This window comes from Phycodurus eques, chromosome 14 (genome assembly GCF_024500275.1).
Source record: "Phycodurus eques isolate BA_2022a chromosome 14, UOR_Pequ_1.1, whole genome shotgun sequence".
Taxonomy (NCBI): Eukaryota; Metazoa; Chordata; class Actinopteri; order Syngnathiformes; family Syngnathidae; genus Phycodurus; species Phycodurus eques.
This window is the reverse complement of record NC_084538.1, coordinates 4676125-4696850: the sequence shown is the minus strand read 5'-3', so window position 1 is coordinate 4696850 and position 20726 is coordinate 4676125. Positions and strand designations below refer to the sequence as shown.

At 42.2% G+C, this 20726-nt stretch overlaps 1 protein-coding gene across 9 annotated transcripts in view; it reads right to left on the bottom strand.

The window, feature by feature from the left end:
• The window catches only part of map4k5 (mitogen-activated protein kinase kinase kinase kinase 5), a 35939-nt gene that overhangs the window by 1314 nt on the left and 13899 nt on the right, over positions 1-20726 (bottom strand). For 2 of the 9 annotated variants that reach the window (XM_061695960.1, XM_061695967.1), the window contains 28 exons: positions 20571-20613; positions 20071-20143; positions 19854-19985; positions 17998-18060; positions 17830-17911; positions 17642-17758; positions 15812-15890; positions 15449-15502; positions 13576-13634; positions 13428-13495; positions 13093-13131; positions 12011-12055; positions 11626-11668; positions 9798-10011; positions 9367-9390; positions 9199-9284; positions 8906-8947; positions 8335-8419; positions 8171-8250; positions 7157-7217; positions 5865-5979; positions 5236-5294; positions 4474-4577; positions 4215-4392; positions 3234-3302; positions 3064-3156; positions 2457-2527; positions 871-926 (listed from right to left, as the gene is read on the bottom strand). In XM_061695960.1, coding sequence (XP_061551944.1) covers positions 871-926; positions 2457-2527; positions 3064-3156; positions 3234-3302; positions 4215-4392; positions 4474-4577; positions 5236-5294; positions 5865-5979; positions 7157-7217; positions 8171-8250; positions 8335-8419; positions 8906-8947; positions 9199-9284; positions 9367-9390; positions 9798-10011; positions 11626-11668; positions 12011-12055; positions 13093-13131; positions 13428-13495; positions 13576-13634; positions 15449-15502; positions 15812-15890; positions 17642-17758; positions 17830-17911; positions 17998-18060; positions 19854-19985; positions 20071-20143; positions 20571-20613 — 2234 coding nt within the window. The remainder of the gene's footprint in view (positions 1-870; positions 927-2456; positions 2528-3063; positions 3157-3233; positions 3303-4214; positions 4393-4473; positions 4578-5235; positions 5295-5864; positions 5980-7156; positions 7218-8170; positions 8251-8334; positions 8420-8905; positions 8948-9198; positions 9285-9366; positions 9391-9797; positions 10012-11625; positions 11669-12010; positions 12056-13092; positions 13132-13427; positions 13496-13575; positions 13635-15448; positions 15503-15811; positions 15891-17641; positions 17759-17829; positions 17912-17997; positions 18061-19853; positions 19986-20070; positions 20144-20570; positions 20614-20726) is intronic. The other 7 variants (XM_061695962.1, XM_061695963.1, XM_061695964.1 and 4 more) reach the window with 7 other exon arrangements.

Genomic DNA, 20726 nt, shown 5'->3' with positions numbered 1-20726 from the left:
TGCAATTAAGCGCCTGAAATAGTTGACAGAGGTTGAAGTGGACCCGCAAAAGTTTCCTCGGTAGTAGTATCCGAGTATCACGGTGGAACAACATCGGGACAGGGGTATCGCTCGCCCCACCCAGTTGTTGTGTTTTCAGCAATTGTCACCTTCCGACTACTATTTTGTACGCCGCTGCCAAATCGAAGCTGGCCTTTTCCCCTTGAGTTGCAGTTTTGTTTGAAAGGAAGGAAGTTAACCCAGAAATTTTCCACCTCCCGAGGTAGTATCAGAAGCCCCTTTTCACACTGCCCACCAAAGCCTGACTGTCACTATGTCACTTTTCCCTAGACAGAATGGGGGTATAAAAGTCAACCGGGCAGTTTTCGACCTTCTAAGGCAATACCAGAAGCCCCTTTCCACCCCTCAAAGCCGGCTTTTTCCTCTGTCGCTGTTCTGCGTGAAAGGCATCGAGCGGAATAGGGGATGAAGTCGACCCGGAAACCTTCCACCTTCTGAGGGAGTATCAGAAGATCCCTTTCACTGAAAAACCTCAAAACCTTCTTCAATTTACTGCCTTCGGAGATTGCGTTAGACTTGGGGACAGTACGACGTCTGTGTGAAGGGAATAGCGGAAAGTTGGGACAGGGGTGTAAAGTCTAACACCCGTAACTCACTTCTCCTGCCCTGTTGTGCTGAAAGCACTTCAAGGCCACACAACAATTTCGTACGCGTGATCAGCATAAAGCTATTATAGGGTACACCTTTAGATGGTAGGAAGGCGAGCTGGTAAAGTACAGTCCACTCTTCCTCATGAAATTACATAGGAGGCGTGAAGGCACGTTCAGAGGCAGCTGGCACGGGTTGACAAAGACGGAGGCCAGTACCAACCTGTCGGATCCCAGGAGGCGGAAAACTCTGCTCGGGTCACAGATCTCCTGCGTCACCTGTGAATGAACACAGAGTTACATTTAGAAGAAGGAGAAGAAGAAGAAGAATCACCTTGTATTGTCATGAACATGCATGCATGCACACTAAACTTGTTCTCTGCATTTTACCCATCACAGTGAACACATACACATGTTAGTGGAACACACTGGAGCAGGGGGCAGCTGAAGTGCCCAGGGAGCATTTCGGGGTATCAGATACATTTTATTACTTCTTTACGACAAACTGACATCAAGTTGAGAAATCTTTCAACGCAATTGGAAAACAAATTGGGGGAAAAGTTCAAATTTCATTTTAAATAACTTAGTGCCATTCATTTTTGCAATTTTTATTTAGCACCTTTTAATGTTTTTAAAACCGAGCGGACACCACATGGTTGGTTGTATAGTTGTTTCAACACCCACACTTGTCCAACTTCAGTCATAATTCTCAGTTAGCGGTGAAGATTTTGCTACAGTGTTAAGTATAAATTTGTAACAGACATTACATAATGTATTGGAAGGAAAGTACAACTTTTTCACAACCCCTAGGTAACGGTTTACGACTATAGAATGTGACAACTTAAAAATTTCCTTCTACCTATGTATAATACGCAGCCTAGATTTTCAATGAAATTTTGAGGGGGAAAAAAATGCATATTCAACAAGAGAAATTACAGTACTGTTTTGTACAAATAGAGGTTACAAATTTTCAACAAAATACGACAGCCAACAGTAAGTGGGGCTTGGGCCTTGTTCTAACAGATTCCCGTTGTGAGTCTCTATAGAATGCTCCGTCTGCGTGTACACACCATGTAGCCAGACACTGTGTGTGTAAAAGACGTCGACATGAAAGCTGGCCGGCTGACGCCAGGCGGAGCGGGCGGGCGACACCAGCTAGGTGTTAAGCGCTCGGCTTGGACAGGGAGAGATATGTGATCCGGTTCTCTGGTGTTGACAGAGGTGGCCGGCGGAACAAACTCCCATCGAGGAGTTGCTCAGCCATGGAGGAATCATACCCGAACAAAAGCTGAATTATTTAAAGCCGCTCCCTGTTGTGTTTATGACGACGCATCAATTTTGCATGGAAAAAAAAAACAAAATCCAGATGGCGGCCAAGCGAGCGGCGGTATCACTTTTCATCAAAACAAAATGCTTCACCTCACTGCGATCTCTTAAACCCTTATTGTGAGCGAGTTCGGCTAGTGATAAGGTTCACATTGACGACAAGTTCATTACCTGTTGCGCACACAGTCACCCGTCTCACCTGCACGCCAATGTTTAAACATTTAAAAGACAATACAAAAAACACAACTAGCGACACATTTGCTGCATGCAGGGATTATAATTTAAAAGCAGAAGTCATGGATAATTGCAGCTTCAAGACTTCCCCTATAGTTACAAAATACAATTGATTTTTGGATGGTCAGGAGCTAAAAAAGGTAGCACTCTCGATGATGAAAAAGCTCGGTGGGCAAGAGAGCACAGAGTGGGCCGTTTGTGCCCACCCGACCTAGAGGGACGTGAGCAACTCTGTCAGGTTGTTTTTACCTCGTTCGATTTGAAGCTCTTGCCCTGCATGCCGTGCTTCCAGAAGGCCAGAACGCTGTCCTGCAGGCACACTAAAGGAACGAAAAAAGACACGGATTCTGACTTGGTCAAACAGAAAGAAGACTCAAACTGACAGTCAAGCAGGGTACACACTTACTGACAATCGGGCCAAATACGAGGACTTTCCCCTCTATTATTATTATCTATCATCAAATGTCTCAAAGATTATCCTGTCCAATTATTCTGTGCTATTGGGTGTGCAAAGACACCACAATGTGGACAAATCAGAGCCAAGCTGTTTTTGCATTTAAATTGGGCAAGATTAGTGATCCAATCAGAGCAAAGCTCATTTACACGTCGCACAATAACCAGAAAACCAACCGTCTGCAATGCCAGGTGGAAAAAACAAAAACAGCTCGAATAGCTTGAAAAAGGAGAGTATCGGCATTTTCCAAAATTATCATACAAACACGATAAAAGGATATCAATGATGATCAAAATCAGATAGAAAAACAGTGATGGAAGCAGACTTTTAATTAAGATGTTTCTGTGTAGTGCACCCTACTTTTTCATGCAGTGAAAAAAGCAGCAACAAGTAAAATCCTACCAACTGATCCGATGCCGAAGTCAAAACTGAGCTCAGACGCCAGCTTCTTGTTGGACTTTAATTTGCCCTGAAGGTTAACGATCTTCAAGTTTTCTGTGCGGAAAAAAAACAAGATAAAAATGATCCAGTTTTAGACTCTAAACGGAATGATGACAACAGGATCCACTTACGGTCCAAACACACCAACACGGTGTCTCTTTCCAGCTGCGTGACATGGATGGCGTCCACCTGCTGATTACCTGCGAGTAGAAATAGTGTGGGAATTTCGGGTGGAAGTATTATGGCCAAAAATATCACAATTAGTAGTATTATCACAATTAGTACAAGCAATGTAAAACAAAACAAAATCACAAATACACACCTAAAGCCGTAAAGCTCAAGGCACAGCAACGATATTTTGAAAAGAAAAAAATAAATATATGTAAACAAAACAAAAAAAATGACCTTACGTCCCACAAACAAATTAAAGGCAATTTTAACAAAGTGCAATAGTAAGATTTCAAACTAACAATATTCACAAGGCTCAAAAACTAAAGGGCTACATTCAAGCTTTGCTCCCCTCTCTCTCTCATCTACTGACAGCTTCACATATGGAGAGAGAAAAAAAAAAACACCTGTACCGCAAGTAAGTTAAATACCAATCTAAATGGAGTTCTTGTATGTTTTAAATGCAAAAATAGTTTTATTTACAGTACTTTGTTACAGCTGTGGTCTACTGTTGTTCAAGTGCTCAAAAAAATAAATTTGATATGAGTTGAGAATTTGAAACAAAAAAAGTTGGAAGATCCGTCATGAAAAAGTCACCAGAGGGGTCAAAAAAAATAAATAAATAAATAAAAATAAAAAGTCACTACGGTGGAAATGCTGCATCACTTTTGTACAGAGGCAGGACAAATTAAGCTAAATGCGGTATTAACGACCATTAAAAAGTTAAACGGAAAAAGTTGTTAGATTTGTCATAACTAACTTTTTGGAAAAAGTCACAAGAGGAATGGAAAAAGCCACTAAATATACCATTAAAATTGCGATGTTGGAAACTGCATCATTCTCTTAAACGAGCTACTCACTTTTTTAGGGGGAAAAAAAGTCACTAGAGGAGAAGGAAAAGTCCTGCTTCATCCCTAAACATAAGTTTAGTATGAAGTACTTACTGGCTCCCATTTCAGTGAACCAGGAAGAGCAGGAGTTGAGGTTGATGGTCTCGAAGCGCACCACCTGGCCAGGCTCGTCGCCCTGGCTGATGGCCACGCACAGAAGTGGGTACTCCTGTTCAGGCACCACCAACATCTCGAACACCTTCAGCGGGCTGGGAAGTGGGAAGTCAAAGTGCTGCCAGAACGTGGGACACACACGACACGAGTGTTAAGGTTGATGGGTCGTGCAGGGGATTTCGCATGACGTGCTACTCACCTTGATGAGCATAAACCTCTGCATGGGCTCATACCACTGCAGGAGGACAATGCCAGACTGCAGCGCTCCACATAGGTACTTGTGGCCTGTGTACGGGTTCCTCACTGTAAAGTACAAATTCTTTGTTACGGTACATAAGTAGATTTTTCTGGTATGTGTACTTGAGTATTTTTTTCTGAACGACCTTTTCCTTTTACACCCTACATTTGAAAACAGATTTGGACCCCCTCTAAAAAGAGAGGACTTATCTCAAGGGGTTGCTCCATAATAATAAGCGTCTTACATATAAAATAGGCTTGCTACTTTTTTCAACCGCTGCAGATGACACAAAAAATTACGAAAAATGAGGTCGTTGTAAGGTGTATTTTTTCAGTTGTTATTTACCCAATTTTTGAGCATTTTTTTGTTAGCCAGTTCCCAACGTTAAAGTTATGGAACGTTGTATTGATAGTGTGTCTCATGATATATTCTTTTATTGTTAACTATAAAAGGAAACTATTTTGTGTGGAGTTTTAGTTTTTTCTGAAGTGCCAAGTAATCAAAATAAGTGTTCAATATAACTGACAGTAAAATAAATAAATAAATCATTTTGACTTTTTTTACTTAAAATACACTTTATAGAGTCTGTACTTTTACTAATGTAAAATTGAGTAGCATCTGTATTTAAGTACACAGAGCGAGTACTTTTTCCACCTATGCTGTTCAGGCACATTTGAATAAGATGGACAAATAAAAGCACAAACGGCGCAAGGGGGGGCTCACCGATGCAGCACTTGTGACAGCCCTTTGTGTCGGGGATCTTGGTCGTCAAGGCGAACCGCCTGAGGGGACAAAAAAGCGCTCTGTCAGCCGCGCTGAAAAGAGTCCACGACGTTGTGCCGAGCCGGACAAAGCTTCCACTTTAAAGCAAGTACGCTCATTTTTCACACAAGCAGCAGCTGGCAAAGGAGCACAACAAGGTGCTGATCAATTTGCAGAAAAAAAACAAACAAAGTTGATTGTCAAGTTACTTCAAAACAGCATTTACCCATCAGAAATAGTAGAGAGGCAATTAATCCGTGCCAGGCTCAAACTGTCTGCATCATAAAAAGCTTTAACTGTAGAGGCGGTGTTTTAAAGGGAACAAATATGGAAACTTGATTGGGTATATGGTTACATTTGAATGAATTTCTTTGATGTATGCAGAAATGTGTGAATGTCTGTGTGACGATTTATATTCCCACTGGCCAGTGGAGGAGGGTCGGATTACCTGAATTTACCAAAACTGTCGACAGGAGATTGGCATGATGTAACAAACAAATTAACTACATTTCCTTGGTACATACAAATAAAGTTGCCTGTGAGGTAACTTTAAGAAGACCATAATGCAAACATCATTGAGCGACTGTCACCTGGGCAGAATCTTGTCCGGGAAGCGGTGGGTCTGGAACTGGGCAGCCAAGCCAGGTTTCTTCAGCTGCTCAAAGAGCCCGATGAGATTGTGGGAGTACAGCTGGAAGTTTTTCCCTGTGGGACAATCCACCGCCAGACTTAAATGGTGGACATTTTTGTAACGCTGTCGCCAAAGAACAGCGCCAGCAGCTCAGACATTTAAGCGAGGTTAGACGTGAGCAGCGGAACAAGTGTGACGATGGTGTGAAGCACCATTACCTTCTGATGAAGCCGGTTAGTAGAGTGTCAAGTGAAGCCAGGCGGTAGGAGGGTGGACAGTGGTCAAAGGACAGGAAGGAGAAGAGCGCAGGTGTCAAGCAGGTCCAAAGTAGATCTCATGATTTGTCATCCCATAATCCACATCAAACAGACACAAATGGTTCAGCCATATGAGGAGATTTTGGTTACACGTTAAAAGCAAAAGGTGGACCCTGCTATTTGCGGGGGATAGGGACCAGGCCAGACGGTGAATAGTGAAAATCTGCGGATAATTGACGGCCATTATAATTGCATTGAAAAAAATATATTTTTAACACCCCAAAAATGTGTTTAAAAGTTTCTTTTAAAAAATGAAGCGGGGATAAACCACAAGCATTTTGGGGGGGGGGGAAAGTGTTTTTTTTTGGTTGCTTTTTTTAAATTTTATTTTAAATTGTTTTTAAATTTGAAAATAATCCATAAGCAAAACCGAGAGTATCCGGGGGGGCTAATTTCATGTACAATTAAAACTGTGAGCATTTACTGGATTGAAACATTTTAAGATGTTTGGTGCGGCTCCTCGATGTGCTTCAAAAACACAAAATCTCCAGGAGTCGAGTTGTAGAGAAAAGTGATCTCTTCAAACCTCATTTCACATTGCTAAAGAAAACTGTCTGGAAAACTGAACTTTCAAGATGTTGTCAAGGTCCAATCTTTGGGCAATATTAGCATTCAGGTTTTATAGTGAGTCATCAAACATTGCCACTAAGTTCCACCCATAAAGACAAACTCACAATCTCGCGTCACAGTATCTACGAACTAAAGTAATTTAAAGTTAGTTAGAGATGAGAAAAGGGAGGCGAAGCAAGTTTGATTCTAAACCTACAAGGTTCTATAAATTTTACAAACGTGAGCAGCTCTGGAGAGGCTCACAGATCACACAAAAGGGAAAAAAAACATCTATTTTCAGGACGGGCGGTGTCGCCAGATAACGCAGGACAAAAGCAGCGGTGGCTGATGACGGTGAACGGTAACGCAGGCCATCGCCATTTACCCGATAAAGACATCAGGTTGTTGTTGATAACATACAGCCACGTGCACTTCCTGGGGAACAGCTAGAAGGAAACAAAGACGATGTATAACCAACGTAGCATTGTGACAGCAGAGAGATTCAGCTCATACTTGGTCACTAAGGCTGGATTTACACCGCATGGTCCATGTGACAATTAAATTATATTGCTCTCAAGTGGCTTAATTGTGATATAAGTTAATGTACAGATGTACATATCGAACCCGGTATCTTCCAAATGGGGGTAAAAATCTGATACGTGTTGGATAAGTGCCAATGCGAGTGCAGCATAAAATTGCAGATGGGATTTACTGCATCAATGTCAGTTTCAAACAACAAATGAAAAAAAAAAAAAAAACACTCGCTGTAAATCTAAATTACAGCCAAAGCATAGGCAATTCATCCATCCGTTTTCCAAACCACTTATCCTCAGTTGGGTAGCAGGTATTGACAATTCAATATGGTCCAAATAGTCTCCAGCCCATTAACTATGAAGCAAATACAGTGCATTAGAAGTGTATATACAGACCATTAATTAGAGCCTAATTATGCTACATAAGAGGTCTAAATGAAGAAAATAATTGCAGATGGTGGCCAGTAGAGTAATGTGGGTGTCACCTTCACTTAAATCTGCGAGGGCCAACTGTGTAACGAATCTGTATTAGTTCATGAATTCTATTTAATTATGTTATTACTATGTTTTCATAAAGTACAACATTAAAGTGTATAGTTTTCCCCTCATTAAAAACACATTAAATTAGTTTTTATTTGGGGGGGGGGGGTCAACTGGAACAGATGCATGGCATTTCCAATCATTCCAATGGGGAAAGATGATTTGAGATACAATTATTTTAAGTTATGAGTGTTGTCTAGGAATGAATAAAACTCTTATTTAAAGGCACCACTGTATAGGCATTAGATCGGGTTTGAGCACTTGGACCTGCAGCGTAAAATCCAGCCTACAAATTGTATAACAGGCTTGATTCCAGTTGACTTTACCTGCTCCATTGTGGCCTCATGCAGCTCGTTCAGATTGAGCGTATAGATGCCATCTTCTGTCCCAAAGATCAGGTACTGGTCTATGAGGGGAATGTATAATACATGCGTATCAGGATGGTGTAAAAAATATGAAGCAGGTGGTGGCGTGACATTGGACGTCATACCTTTGGTGTCCGGATGGATCCAAGATGTGGCACAGTTGATCTTCAGAGGACACCCGTCGAACACTTTGGAGAAACAAGCACCCATCTGCCAAGAAAAGCAACATAGTTTTAAATACACTCAATTGCTAGCGGATGTCGTGGCTAAAAAGAACAGCTGTATGTTCTATACAACGTTATACATAAAAATCGCACAGCAAACCACCCAAAAAAGTCACAGAAAGTATACTGAAATTATGATGAGCTTCTCTCAATTTACTCATTCAGTGGGAAATCTTGGCCTGTTTAGTTGAACAAACTAGCTAACCATTGCTGGCAAAGATTGATGACCAAAGATATACATTTGTAGTAAGTAAATAAAAATGTTCAGACCAATTGAGTAAAACTGGATAATTCCCCGTGGCACAGTGTTTGGGAATTAGTGCTGTACCCAATGTGAACTGAACTGTGACTTCAAACTCAAGTTAGCTCCCGAACATAGTGACTTTTGAAACACTGCAAGCGTACAATGAGGCGACTAAAAGTGTATTATGAGGTCAAGAGGCATCAGAGTGAATGCAGACGGTTCACTCACCAGCACTTTGGGTGTGGGCGGCAAGCCATTGATGGCGGGTTTCTAGCGTTGAAGCAGAGAAGAGAAAACAGTGACGATTTTCTTAGATTTAGCTTCCAGGTAACGCCCCGACAATCCAACAAACCAGCAATGCAAGGATGCACTTAGAGTGCATCCGGAAAGTATTCACAACACTAAATGTGGAAAACGTGAAGCTCTGTGAATACTTTCCGGATGCACTCTGTGTCTTCAACGTTCAGCGTGCTTGGCCATAAAAACAAATTTGACATAGAAGAGGTTGGAAAACTACATACAGGAAAATCCTTCTTCAGCTTCCGACACAGCCGGTGGGGCGCCGGCTTGGGACTGTCGCCATTGACGCTTCCGTCCGAGTCGTCGTCTGTGGGAATGACGCAAAGGCATGAGTGTTGTTGGACATCATTGGACAATCGCATGTAGAGAATCTTTAAGGTCTCCCTCACCTTTGCATTCACACTTACTGACAGCTTGGTAAAGAAAAAAAGACCGATGAGCACTTTCAACATCAATTTTTCAAGGTTTTCTTGGAATTCAAAGTAACAGCAAAAGGACAAATTCAAATACAGGTGAACCTCAACAAACTACAATATAGCATATACTACAATATCGGGAGAGCATATTTTTTTATTTCAGGAGTTCAATTAAAAAATATAAACTCGTATTATATAGTCAGTTCACAGAGTGAAATCTTTCATGACTTTTGATTACAGTGAAACTCCACCTAGTCGCAGTTCGCTACTCACGGCTTCACCTGTGTTTTTTCTATGAAACCTACCTATTCGCGAGAAAACACACAGTCATGTTATTCTGCCCACTTTCTGCAACACCCTAAGATGCTACAAGATGGCTGCTGTTCTAGCTAGCGTGTTCTTACCTTGGTCTGAGGCATGAGACAAGAGCCCGGGGCTGCTGACGCTGACCGAGAGGTAGTCCGGCGAGGCTCTCCCGGTCTTGTTGCAGTGTTCCGGCGTGCTCCGGCGTCTCGCAGCCTGGCCTGGACCGTTCTCCACGTTGGGGAAGCGCCGCACCGTAAGCGAGCGCTCGTCGTTGTGGCCCCCCGCCTCCTCATAGTGGCAGTGCAACGGGGGCTGCGGGTGAAGAGAGCAATAAGTCATTTTTTGCAAATAGTAGCAGAGGATGTTTATTTACTCGACTGCAGATGGGTGGAGGGCACAAGCCGTATAGGACAAATTCTGCTCCTCCGACAGTTTTAATACAGATAGTCAGTTTTGGGCAAATTACTTTAAATATCTCAAAGACTTCAGATTTTTGAACAGGCTTCATGGGCCAGCTACACAGCATAGATGAATACTTTATTTAACTATTATTGATTGAACTTTAAACCACAACTGGTAGACGTCCTGTGGGCCTTAACGTATTTTTTTCACTAGTAATTTTTGAGCGGAACGGTAACAGCATCTTCATGACTGAAAAAGTAATTACCTAGACTATACGTTATTGACAAAAGTAACAGTTAGTAACGTTGTTTGTTTAACACTGTTACTCCCATCACTGCAGATAGTATAGTTTGTCAAGTGTAAGTGGAGTTACTGATACTGTAAGTCATAAATACAACATTGTGGAGTGACCACACATCCGTCTACTGCAATTATTCCCAACCACTGTGCTGTGAGAGCTCATCAGATGTACCACAGCAAATTATTTTACTACAACTGTATATTTGTTCATCTATCTATTCCAGCGACGTATAGTGACAGGCATAACAATGAATGCTACTACAGAAGTACATTTAACCCGTGTATCCACCTGTTGCCAAATATACAACAGAATAAGTTAAAATAACTTCCTGCGAGTATATCAGCTTTGTGTTTCACTAAACAGGCTCAGATTTCACACGGATTAAATAAATTAGTGAGTAAAAAAAAAGATGACATTATTACTTTAGCGTACAGTGGAACTACATATGGCTAACCGAAGTGCCTATGTGACGGTCATGTTGGCAGAGGCGACATTCCCATTAAATGCAATGCATGGAGATTAGTTTAGCGTCGCAACTGGCGCACAGCTCAAAAGGTGCGTGTCGTATCAACCTATTCATATCTATGGCTGTTGTTTACTCTTTGTGTCATCTCCCTTCTCTATGGCATCCAATCGTAACGTAGGTGGGAAAAGGAATCGCGGAAACCTCGCGGCTCTGGAAAGCGACTCCCCGCCAGCACGCCATTATCACCTCTCCCAAGCATCAGCGATCACAGCACTTTTATGGCAGTATTAGACCATCGCAGCAATGTTGAAGGTAAGCTTAGGCAACTTTAAAACTTTTCAAACATTAAACATAATTTTTTTTAACCATTATTTATTACTGTGCTGGGTGTTTTTAGGCCACAAAATGTGCTTCAAATCAAAGGACAAACGCCTTTAACAGACGGCCCATCCCCCTCTTAGTCCGTTAAAATTGAGGTTCCACTGTGTATATTTTTTGTGGCATTTTTGTTTGGTGGTGTGCCATGCGATTTTTCTCAAGTTCTCTGTAGGTGCTCCTGTTTTGGTTGGCAAATGGGCACGGCAGTTTAACACTAAAACGACGAGCCTGGAGGCAGAAAAATAAATTTCCACCCCCTCTTCCTAACAGATTTGAATACTGTTTGTGGGAGGCATTTGTCTTCTGTGATGACACAGCTGACGTCTATTAGCTTGTCGGACACTTATTCGTGGAATGGTGGTTTGTAATCGGCGCTAACCTTCGGGGGCCGAGGAGGAGGATATCCTGGCTTGAGTGTGGATCTGAAATGGGTGGGGGGAAGAATAAATTAGGACCTCAATAAACGACGTCATTTGAAAATACAAGCCGGCCTCAGTGTTAGCTAAACCTGCACAATTGAATGAGATACAGTTTGTCCAAGGGAATCAATATATCAATGTCTTTATAATTGAGGTTGTAGTTTTTCTTTTAAGTAGGTAATGCAAGTGCAGCTTTGGCTTCCCTTTTTCTAGCTACATGAAAGCAAATGACAGTACTAAATGTTTGAATTTTTGATGCCTCACTCTCATTAAAGCTGTGTGGTGTGTGCGTGTGTGTGTGTGTGTACTGCCGCAGCCAGTGATTAAACGCGAGCGTTTCCTCACAGTTCCACTTCGTCAAAGGCGTCCTGCAGGTGAGCGACGTGTCCCCTGCAGCGAGTAAACAGGTGAAGCAGAATGAGAGGTTACACTCCTCGGTGGCGTTCCGGGACCAACGTTGATGGTTAATTAATAAGGGTCATAAAATAAATGCTGTTGGGAGAGGGGTATGGGGGTGTCCACATTTTTGGGGAGGGAAATGTTACATGGTAGTCCAGTGATGCCAACCCTCACAGCAACCAGTGCAATGACATAACGGACAGCTACTAGATCCTTCCTTTGCACGTCATGTGTTCTCCTGCCACACAGAATGCATATATTCTGAATTAATGTGCACATACCAGTTGTGTGTTCACCCGCTCACAGTTGTTACTTTATCCTGCTTCAAAGTGCAGCAAAACGTAATGGACATTTGAGGGAATACCGGCTTTATTCAAATCTCCAGTGTGGGCAAATATCTGTTTCAGTGTTGAATAGAACCACCACCACCAAGTTACGGACCATACCGTGGGTTACCTGTACCCACCACAAAATATAGCGACTTAATTGCTAATTTGGTAATACTCACTCTGCTTTTGTTGACTTGCTCTCTGTTCGCAGCCCTGTTGTTAATGTCAGCAGTGCATGTCAGCGGGGACGCGCTTTGAACTACGGAAGCTGTTAAAAACACTCCTACATAAAAAATAAAATAAAAAATGCCGACAAATGAACTAAAATTAATCAAAATCGATTAATCGTCCAGCCCTAAGACCGTCAGAATTTTTTTTTTTTCATATAAAGTTATATCAGAATAGGGCAATTTGCATTATACTTCCATCCTTTTAGAGATTCGGAATGTCCGCAGTTGTACTGAATTCTCCTGGGAAAACCAGAAGGGTTGGCATCGTCTACACTTCAAATATTCACCTGATTAAAATTTGATTGGGGTGTTTGCAATGACAAACAACACAAGCTGCTTGTGTGCTATTTAAACTAGCATCTAGCTGGTTACAAAACAGTTGGAAGATGTTACAGTGAATTGGGAGTGAGTGTGTGGACTAATGGATGCACACTACAGTTGAACACAAGCAACAAGTGTTAAGCGTTACCGTTGGAACAACTCGTCCTCAACGCTTTTGAGGAGACTCCTTCGGTGGGGGGGAACGAGGTGAGAGACGAGACAGGCCGACGGGCAAAAGAGGGGGGGGAGAGACGGAGAAAGACAAGCAAAGCAAAAGGGAGACGTAAGAAGGAGCCTGCGTACTTGCAATAAAAAGTAAAGAAACATACAGCAAGCAGGGGGGAGTTCATGCTCATTAAGAATCAGTGAGTCAAGCAATCATGAGTTTAAACACTTCATTGTGGACGTGCATGGGGGAGACAAAGCCAAATTAAAAAGGTGCAAAAAGAGCAGTTGCCTTGACGACGGCCCCCGAGGGCTTACCTGGCTGTTATTCCTCCCTCGGCAAACGGGCTCCAGGGGGACGGGAAGTCATTATCTTTACTCACATCCTGTGGAAACACACAAGCAGAAATAGCAGCGGCTTGATACACCTGCACGTCGGCGCCATTATATGCCTTTTGATCCTCACCATTTCCGAATGGGCCTCAGTTTCCTTCCGCAGCGGCGGTTCAAACTGCAGCTTGTCGACTACCAACGAAAATAAGATGCTTTTTAATGGTGACCTGCTTACCTTTGACACAAGAGAGCATCAGTGATCAACACGCACGATACCGGAAATTCAACATTAGTCCCTTTCACACTGCCTGTAAATCACAGCCTCTTAGGTTATCATTTTCCATGTCACTGTACTGTACAGACCTTTTTACCATGGCGTCACACGTACTTCCAAGTCGCAAAAGCTCAAGCGAGCACAGATGGCACCACTAGTAAACAAACCCTTTTATGTCATTGGTCCAAACCAGTACGATTGAGAAAATAGGGTTAATGGCTTGAATGATCATTTTAGCCTTCTTCTCTACCGTCAGTCAAAAAGATGTTACGTAAGGTACATTTCTTTTTTCAACAGGTAAGGTGATACAAAAATGTGGTGGAAATACAGACATAGTACAAGTGCTTGTAAAGCATATTAATACATTTGTTTCTAAATGCATTATACATATTTGAAGATAATTGGTGAAAATGCTAAGAAGACTGAGAACTCTGTAGTACTGAATTGTGAAGATATGGCGTTCAACTGCCTTTCACCAGTTCTGTGTTCCTGATTTTTTTGGGGTATGGCTATAACAAGCTGTCAAGCCAGTCACCGCTGCCAATGAGGCTCTCTAAAGGAGCCTCGCCAGCGCAAAGCCCAGGTGCATGTGCTGGCTCTCCTCCTTACCCACAGGTTCCACTAGATTCATCGTGATTTTTTTCTAAAGGGAATTTGAAAAAATCTTTGGAGCATATCTGGCAGTGCAACACCAAACAACACCTAGTGTCCTGGCGGCGCCTGTTGTTTACAAACTTGAAAAGATCTATAAACTTCACTGAACGGAATGAGAGGACGAAGAAGGGGATGCATACGAAGCATGTATCAGAGCCATAACAGGCGGTTTGATAGACGCGTGTAAGGCGGATTCAGCAATGCGTGTATCCCACCTTTGCTGGATTCTTTTTGGAAACATAAAATTGAATAAACGCTGGTTTTTCTATTACATCTCATATGCATTTTTTTAAGCCCCTTTCACACTGTGTACCCCTGATCAGTGTAAACGGCAGATGTATAACGGAAGGATGAAGCCAACCCAGGATTTTTTCTGCCTTCAGTGGTAGCATCAGAACTGTGACAAATGCTGGGCGATACTATTTGTGAGGGGGTTTTGTGTCTCTCTTTTCAGTGTCACTGTTCTGTACAAAGAGATCTGTGTGAACACGCAGTGGTGAAATGATCCCATTTTCGCCAGGTTCTGAGTAGAAGGCACAGGCGGATAAACGTTACAGATATTACAGGGTTACAGAAGGATCTCTGTGTAGGCTGCTAGCGTTAGCCTTGGCGCATAACTGTGTGAAAGCGAACATAGCTTTTGGTTCATCCCAAAAACTGCAGATTGACTACAAACAGACCTAAAAAGAAAAAAAACCTTGTGCTTCATTGACTTATCATGAGACCTCAACACTAACCAGGTCTCAGGAAATACTAACAAATCTCACATTTATCTCAGTATTGAAGATCCAATATAAGCAAGGTCAGATGGAAAAAAATTGAGTGTTCCAAACCATGAGTCAACTCTACTGCAGTGTCAACAACAAAACAAAAAAAGCAAGAGAAAGTGCTGAGTCAGGTATGAGTCAAACGTTAGGATCCCATTAGTCAAAGGTGAAACAATGCTATATCTGTCAGTCTTGTCAGAGAGCCACACACATTTTTTAGGGAGGAGGGTTTACGTGTCACAACAAGACCACACGATAGTGTGGACGTTACAAGACACAAACACGCGTCGTCTCGCTATGCCGCCACTGACCTGCTTGGCTCCCTTGAGGGGATCGCGGCCCTCCTTGCTCTGTCCAATTGTTTGCTTCAAGGTGAGAAAGACACATTGAGGAAGGGGTGTGTGCACGGGGGTGCTAAATCACGCAGAATGGAGCGCGGGATCAGAGACAAAGATGTCCATCTACGTTCTATTGTGCTATTCTCACGCGCACACACACGCGCGCGCACACACACACACACACACACACACGTGCGCGCGCTGTGGTCTGGAACAGTGCCAGTGCAGAATGAGCGGTAGTGGGACCTCCAGTGACCTAAACAGCTGGGCTGCTAACAAGTGAAGGTATGCGGGTGGGTTGGTGATGGATTTGGGGACTTTTTTTTGCCTACTTACAGGCCATCTCAGAGCGCGTCCTCTCGGCCCGGGCATGCTTGTTGGTGGAGCGGATGGTGTGTCGGACCACAGAGAGGGGCTGCGGAACAGATTGGGCACAGTTTGTCACATTGATACTCTGGTGTGTTTTTCTTTGCATTTTGTTTCGTCTAGTCATAAAGGGAAAAAAAAAAGGGAATATAAAAAGTCTACACACCCCTTTTCAAATGCCAGGTTTTTGTGATGTAAAAAAAATAAATAAATAAATAAAAAAAAATAGAGCATGGTAAATCATTTCAAAACTTTTCCCACATTAACTCATTGACTGCCAGCCATTTTCAAAGCAGAGTTCCCTATATGGCCAGCCGTTTTAGAGCATGTTGATTCATCTTTCAAGACCCACATAATATCATATTCTGTGACAATATAAGGACCCAACCTATCAAAAGCAATAATACTCTCTTCTTATACCATTAAAAACTGTTTGTTTCTACCTATTTCTGTTCTTTAGTAATCAGCACTAGAACGTCGGTTGGTTTCACTAAAAACAGTGCGTCTGACAAAAGTGGAGAAAAAAGGCTTTTTGATAACATAAAATGTATCAAATAACATGAAATTTTTATATATATATATATATATATATATATATATATATATATAAAATGTGCTATTGAATTTTAATTTTTTTCTGGTGCAGCAAGAATACACATCCATAATCCCCCCCCCTAGTTTACAGAAAACGTAAACAAGTTTTGCTTTTTGGTAAGGTTTCAACTTGTGGCTCAATCCCTACTTTTGCAACATGCTGTATGAATGGCCACCATACCTTTGGCAAAGATCAGTGCGACTGACTGACTCTCCTTTCTCATCATACGGAACACAATATGAAAATGATTCAGCACATGTGTGTTTCTTGGCGGGAATTAAACTTGCTAGTCATCTTTTTTAAAAAACAGTCACTTGAGGGGTTGGAAAAGTGTCTAAGTTGGCAAGTCTGACTATGGTCTAACTACTCAGTTTGCAGCCATGGACGAGCTTTAAAATATGGAAAACGCATGCAAAAATCTATAAAATTGAATAATCGCCCAGCCCCATTTTCTCATCTTATCTGATTTGGATGAAATGTGCCATGTGTGTACACAGCATAATAAGGCATTGCACAAACCAGTTTCATGCTTGCATTTGGCAAGAATGTTTGTGTAGCAATGCTAATCTCAATAAACATGTTCAACAGCTTATAATATCTGCCATAAATCATCACTGTCAGGATGACATTTCTTTTGTATTTATAGTACTATTTACAAAAGTACACAGGTTTGCATTTATATAACAATATTAAACCAATTCTTTCCTCTCTCTTTGTTTTACTTTGTTGATTCATACCACTTCAGCCTAAGCAGGAAAGTCTGGTTCACTAGACAAAATCTAACAGGGGGCAGGTACTTTGTTTACCACCATTTTTAACCCTTCTGGTATTGTGGGGTACCTATAGATGTTTAAAAAAAAAAAAAAAAAAAAAAAAAAGAAACTAATCAAATAAAAAAAATAAGATCTTTTTTCTGGTGCTAGAAGAGGGAAGAAATGTCCAATTTCTATATTTTTTTGGGTGCAAATTACCATTATTTTGAACTAATTTAACATGCAAAATAAGTATGGATAAAAAAAATAAAAAAATCCTGCGAACGAGAGTTTGTGACAAACTAACTAAGGTCACTTGTATCTCAAGGCACCACTGCATTCAAAAATTTTGTTTTTCTGAAAAAAAAAAAAAGGTTTGAGTGAGTTTTCACAAGCAAACCTACCAGGAGGGTTCATTCACATTTACGCCTGCAAATGTGTCTGTAGCTTTACCTCGAGGTCGTCGTCGTCCGCCTCGCTGTAATGCTGATGGTTGTCGGGGTTGTTCATCCTGTCCAGGAGGTCAACAGCAAGCCGCCTCGTCAAGCCCGTCTGTGCCACATACACGTGCTGCGCGGAACCACGAAGTTAGGTGGAGACGCTGAAGCGAGTATCGCTACAAAAAGGAAGCATTCGATTACCGAAAGGAGTTTCTCTGCTGTGGGTCTCTTCTTGGGGTTTTTGGTCAGGGACACTTTGACAAAGTTGTGGAAAGCAGCAGACCTGCAGATACAAAAGCAAACAAAATGTCACAAACTCATCCTCAAAGGAAGGCTTATACAGAATACAGTGTAAGGGTGGCCACTCACCATTTGTTTTTGTCTTTTAGCTTGGGCGGCTGGAAGCTGCTCTTTGACATAAGAAACAAGGCCCTAAACAAACAGGGGATCAGACTGTCACCATTAGATTTGGAATAAATTGGCGTATAAGAGGCATAACGGTAACGGTGTCCGTGGTATGCGTTCACACAGCTGTTGTGGCATCTTACATTCAGATAATTAGATGCGTGGCAACATCAGTATCAACGACAGTTGTTTCTGACACAAAACGAAGAAGGTTGTCTCGGGTGTTTAACGTCAAACTCTGGTCGCAGTATTCTGCTCCACCTTGCCGGTGATCTACCTCTGATATCGTTAGCAGAATAGCATTTTCGCAAATATAATTTTGTTAACATTTTTGGAAAATAAGATAAACAGTAAATTCAACAAAAAGAAGAAATTTCCTCGGTTCAACCTATGTGGACCACTATGACCCTGGATGAGAAATTCTACACAGAATTTTTTGTTTTGTTACAATTACATTGCTAGTTTTTATTGACACTGTGACAGTAAATTTAAACTAACTTAAGTAATTATGCTATTAGGCAAATGATATTGGGCAACAAAGTCAGAAAATTTGTGGGTTGACTTCAATACCCCATCCCACATCAGTACCTTAAACATAGGACAACAAACTGGAACAAGCAGTACAAAAGGAGCTATAAATGTCTAATACATAGAGAATAAAAATGGATTTAGTGTATTATTTTAACCAAAAATGTTTAAATATTACTCAATTAATAGGCAATGGAATTTGACCTGTGAGTCATTTCACCATTTTTTCCCATGTAATATTAAGAATACAGGAATTCCTCGAGTTACGACGTCCGCGACCTACGACATTTCGACTTTACGACTCCCGTGCCTCATCTGCCATTTTGTCCCCAGCAACATAGTGTTTCTGCTTAGCTAGTGCATAGTGCTTGTGCGCCGGGATTATCTTTGCCTTTTTCGCCCTCCTTTTTTCACACTCTCACCAGTAATGGTAAGTACAGCATCATATTTTTTTTATTTTAATGTATTTTAGTTTCTTTATACGAAGTGTTAACCTTTCCTGCTACGGTCACCTGACCGTGGTCGTCAGACGCAGGGGTTAACTCCCTTCTCTCGTTCCAAAGCTGAGCTGGGTGGCGGCAACAATAAAGGCACGAAGCACCGATTTGCTGCTTTAATGGCTTTATTAGCTCCTCTGCACATTCGACGTCAACGGGTCCTCCGCTAATCGCTACTCTTCCCCGGTCGCCGTCACTACACCGGCGCGCACTCCTTCCTCCTTCACAGTCCCGCCGGACATCGCCTGCGCAGTCCCGTCTCACTCACACAGACGCACACACCCACACACTGAGCTTGCTGTCACAATCACCTGAGACAATACCTGGAACAGAAGTATTTCGCCATAAATTTCGACTAACGGTGAAATCCGACTTACGCGGAAATTCGTGTTACGTCGCCAGCGTAGGAACGGAACTCGTTCGTAAATCGAGGACTTCCTGTATTAAGTTTTCCATGCAATTTTACCATTTTATTATTTTCAGCATGGTTGTAATACTCCCTTGTATATTTGAAATAACCAGAACGACATCAAATAAGCCACAAAGTCAGGTAAATTGCAGTAATGCGTTGCTGTATTAAAGTGATTATGTACAGGTGTGGTTAAAAGCTTTTTTCAAGGTTTTTAAATACCCTAACAAATATGCTAATCTCCTTCAGCCTTTGTGCAATGATTTGTATTATATGTCGGCATTAGGCTGGCGGCCTTTCGTGAGTTAAAATTACATGGTTTGGTTGAACACATTTTCGTGTTTAAAAATACAATGTTGCGTTCTCTTTTGTTGGTCACTGTATACCTCATGGGGTGCAGGTCAAACATGGGGGGCTGCAACTCAGCCAGCTCGATGGACGTGATGCCCACCGCCCAGATGTCGCACAGCTGGTTGTAGCCACCGTTCTTCTCCACCGCAGCCACCTCCGGAGCCATCCTGCACAACCATCAGGACGGGAATCGGCGACTTGAGTTTCTTTCTGAAGCTACTTTTCTAAATGCTTCGCTGGAAACGTACTCACCAGTAAGGTGTCCCGATGAAGGACTTTCTCTTGGCGATGGTGGCTGTTATTTTTGCTGCGACGCCAAAGTCGGCTGTACACACACACACACACACACACATACGCACATGCACAAAATGAAGCAAACAACCATATATAAAACGCACACAACACACGCACAAAAGACAAAATGCACACAACACCCACACAACACGCACACAAACCGATTAAACGCACAACATGACAAACACAAAACACGCACAACCAAACGCACCACAAATAGGCAAACGCACACAAAAATCAACATGCATAAAATAATACGCGTGCGCACAAGCACATGCAAAACACATGCACAAAAAAATAAATATCAACATGCACAAAATAACATGTACGCACAAGCACGCACGGACATATGCAAACACGTGCACAAAAAGCAACAAGCAACACACACACAGGGGTTTTCAGTGTTGCGAAACCAGATGCAGACAGCTGAGGAATGAAGACGCGCAAGAGCCGCTTACCCAACTTGACGTCTCCGTCGTTTGTCAGAAGTATGTTGGCGCCCTAAAAACACAACACAAACACACCCGAGGGTTATTCCGTGCGTACGACGTATCACGCCACATTCGTAGAACCATCCGGTGAGCGAGTCGGTTCTTTTGGCGGCCTCTGCGGTA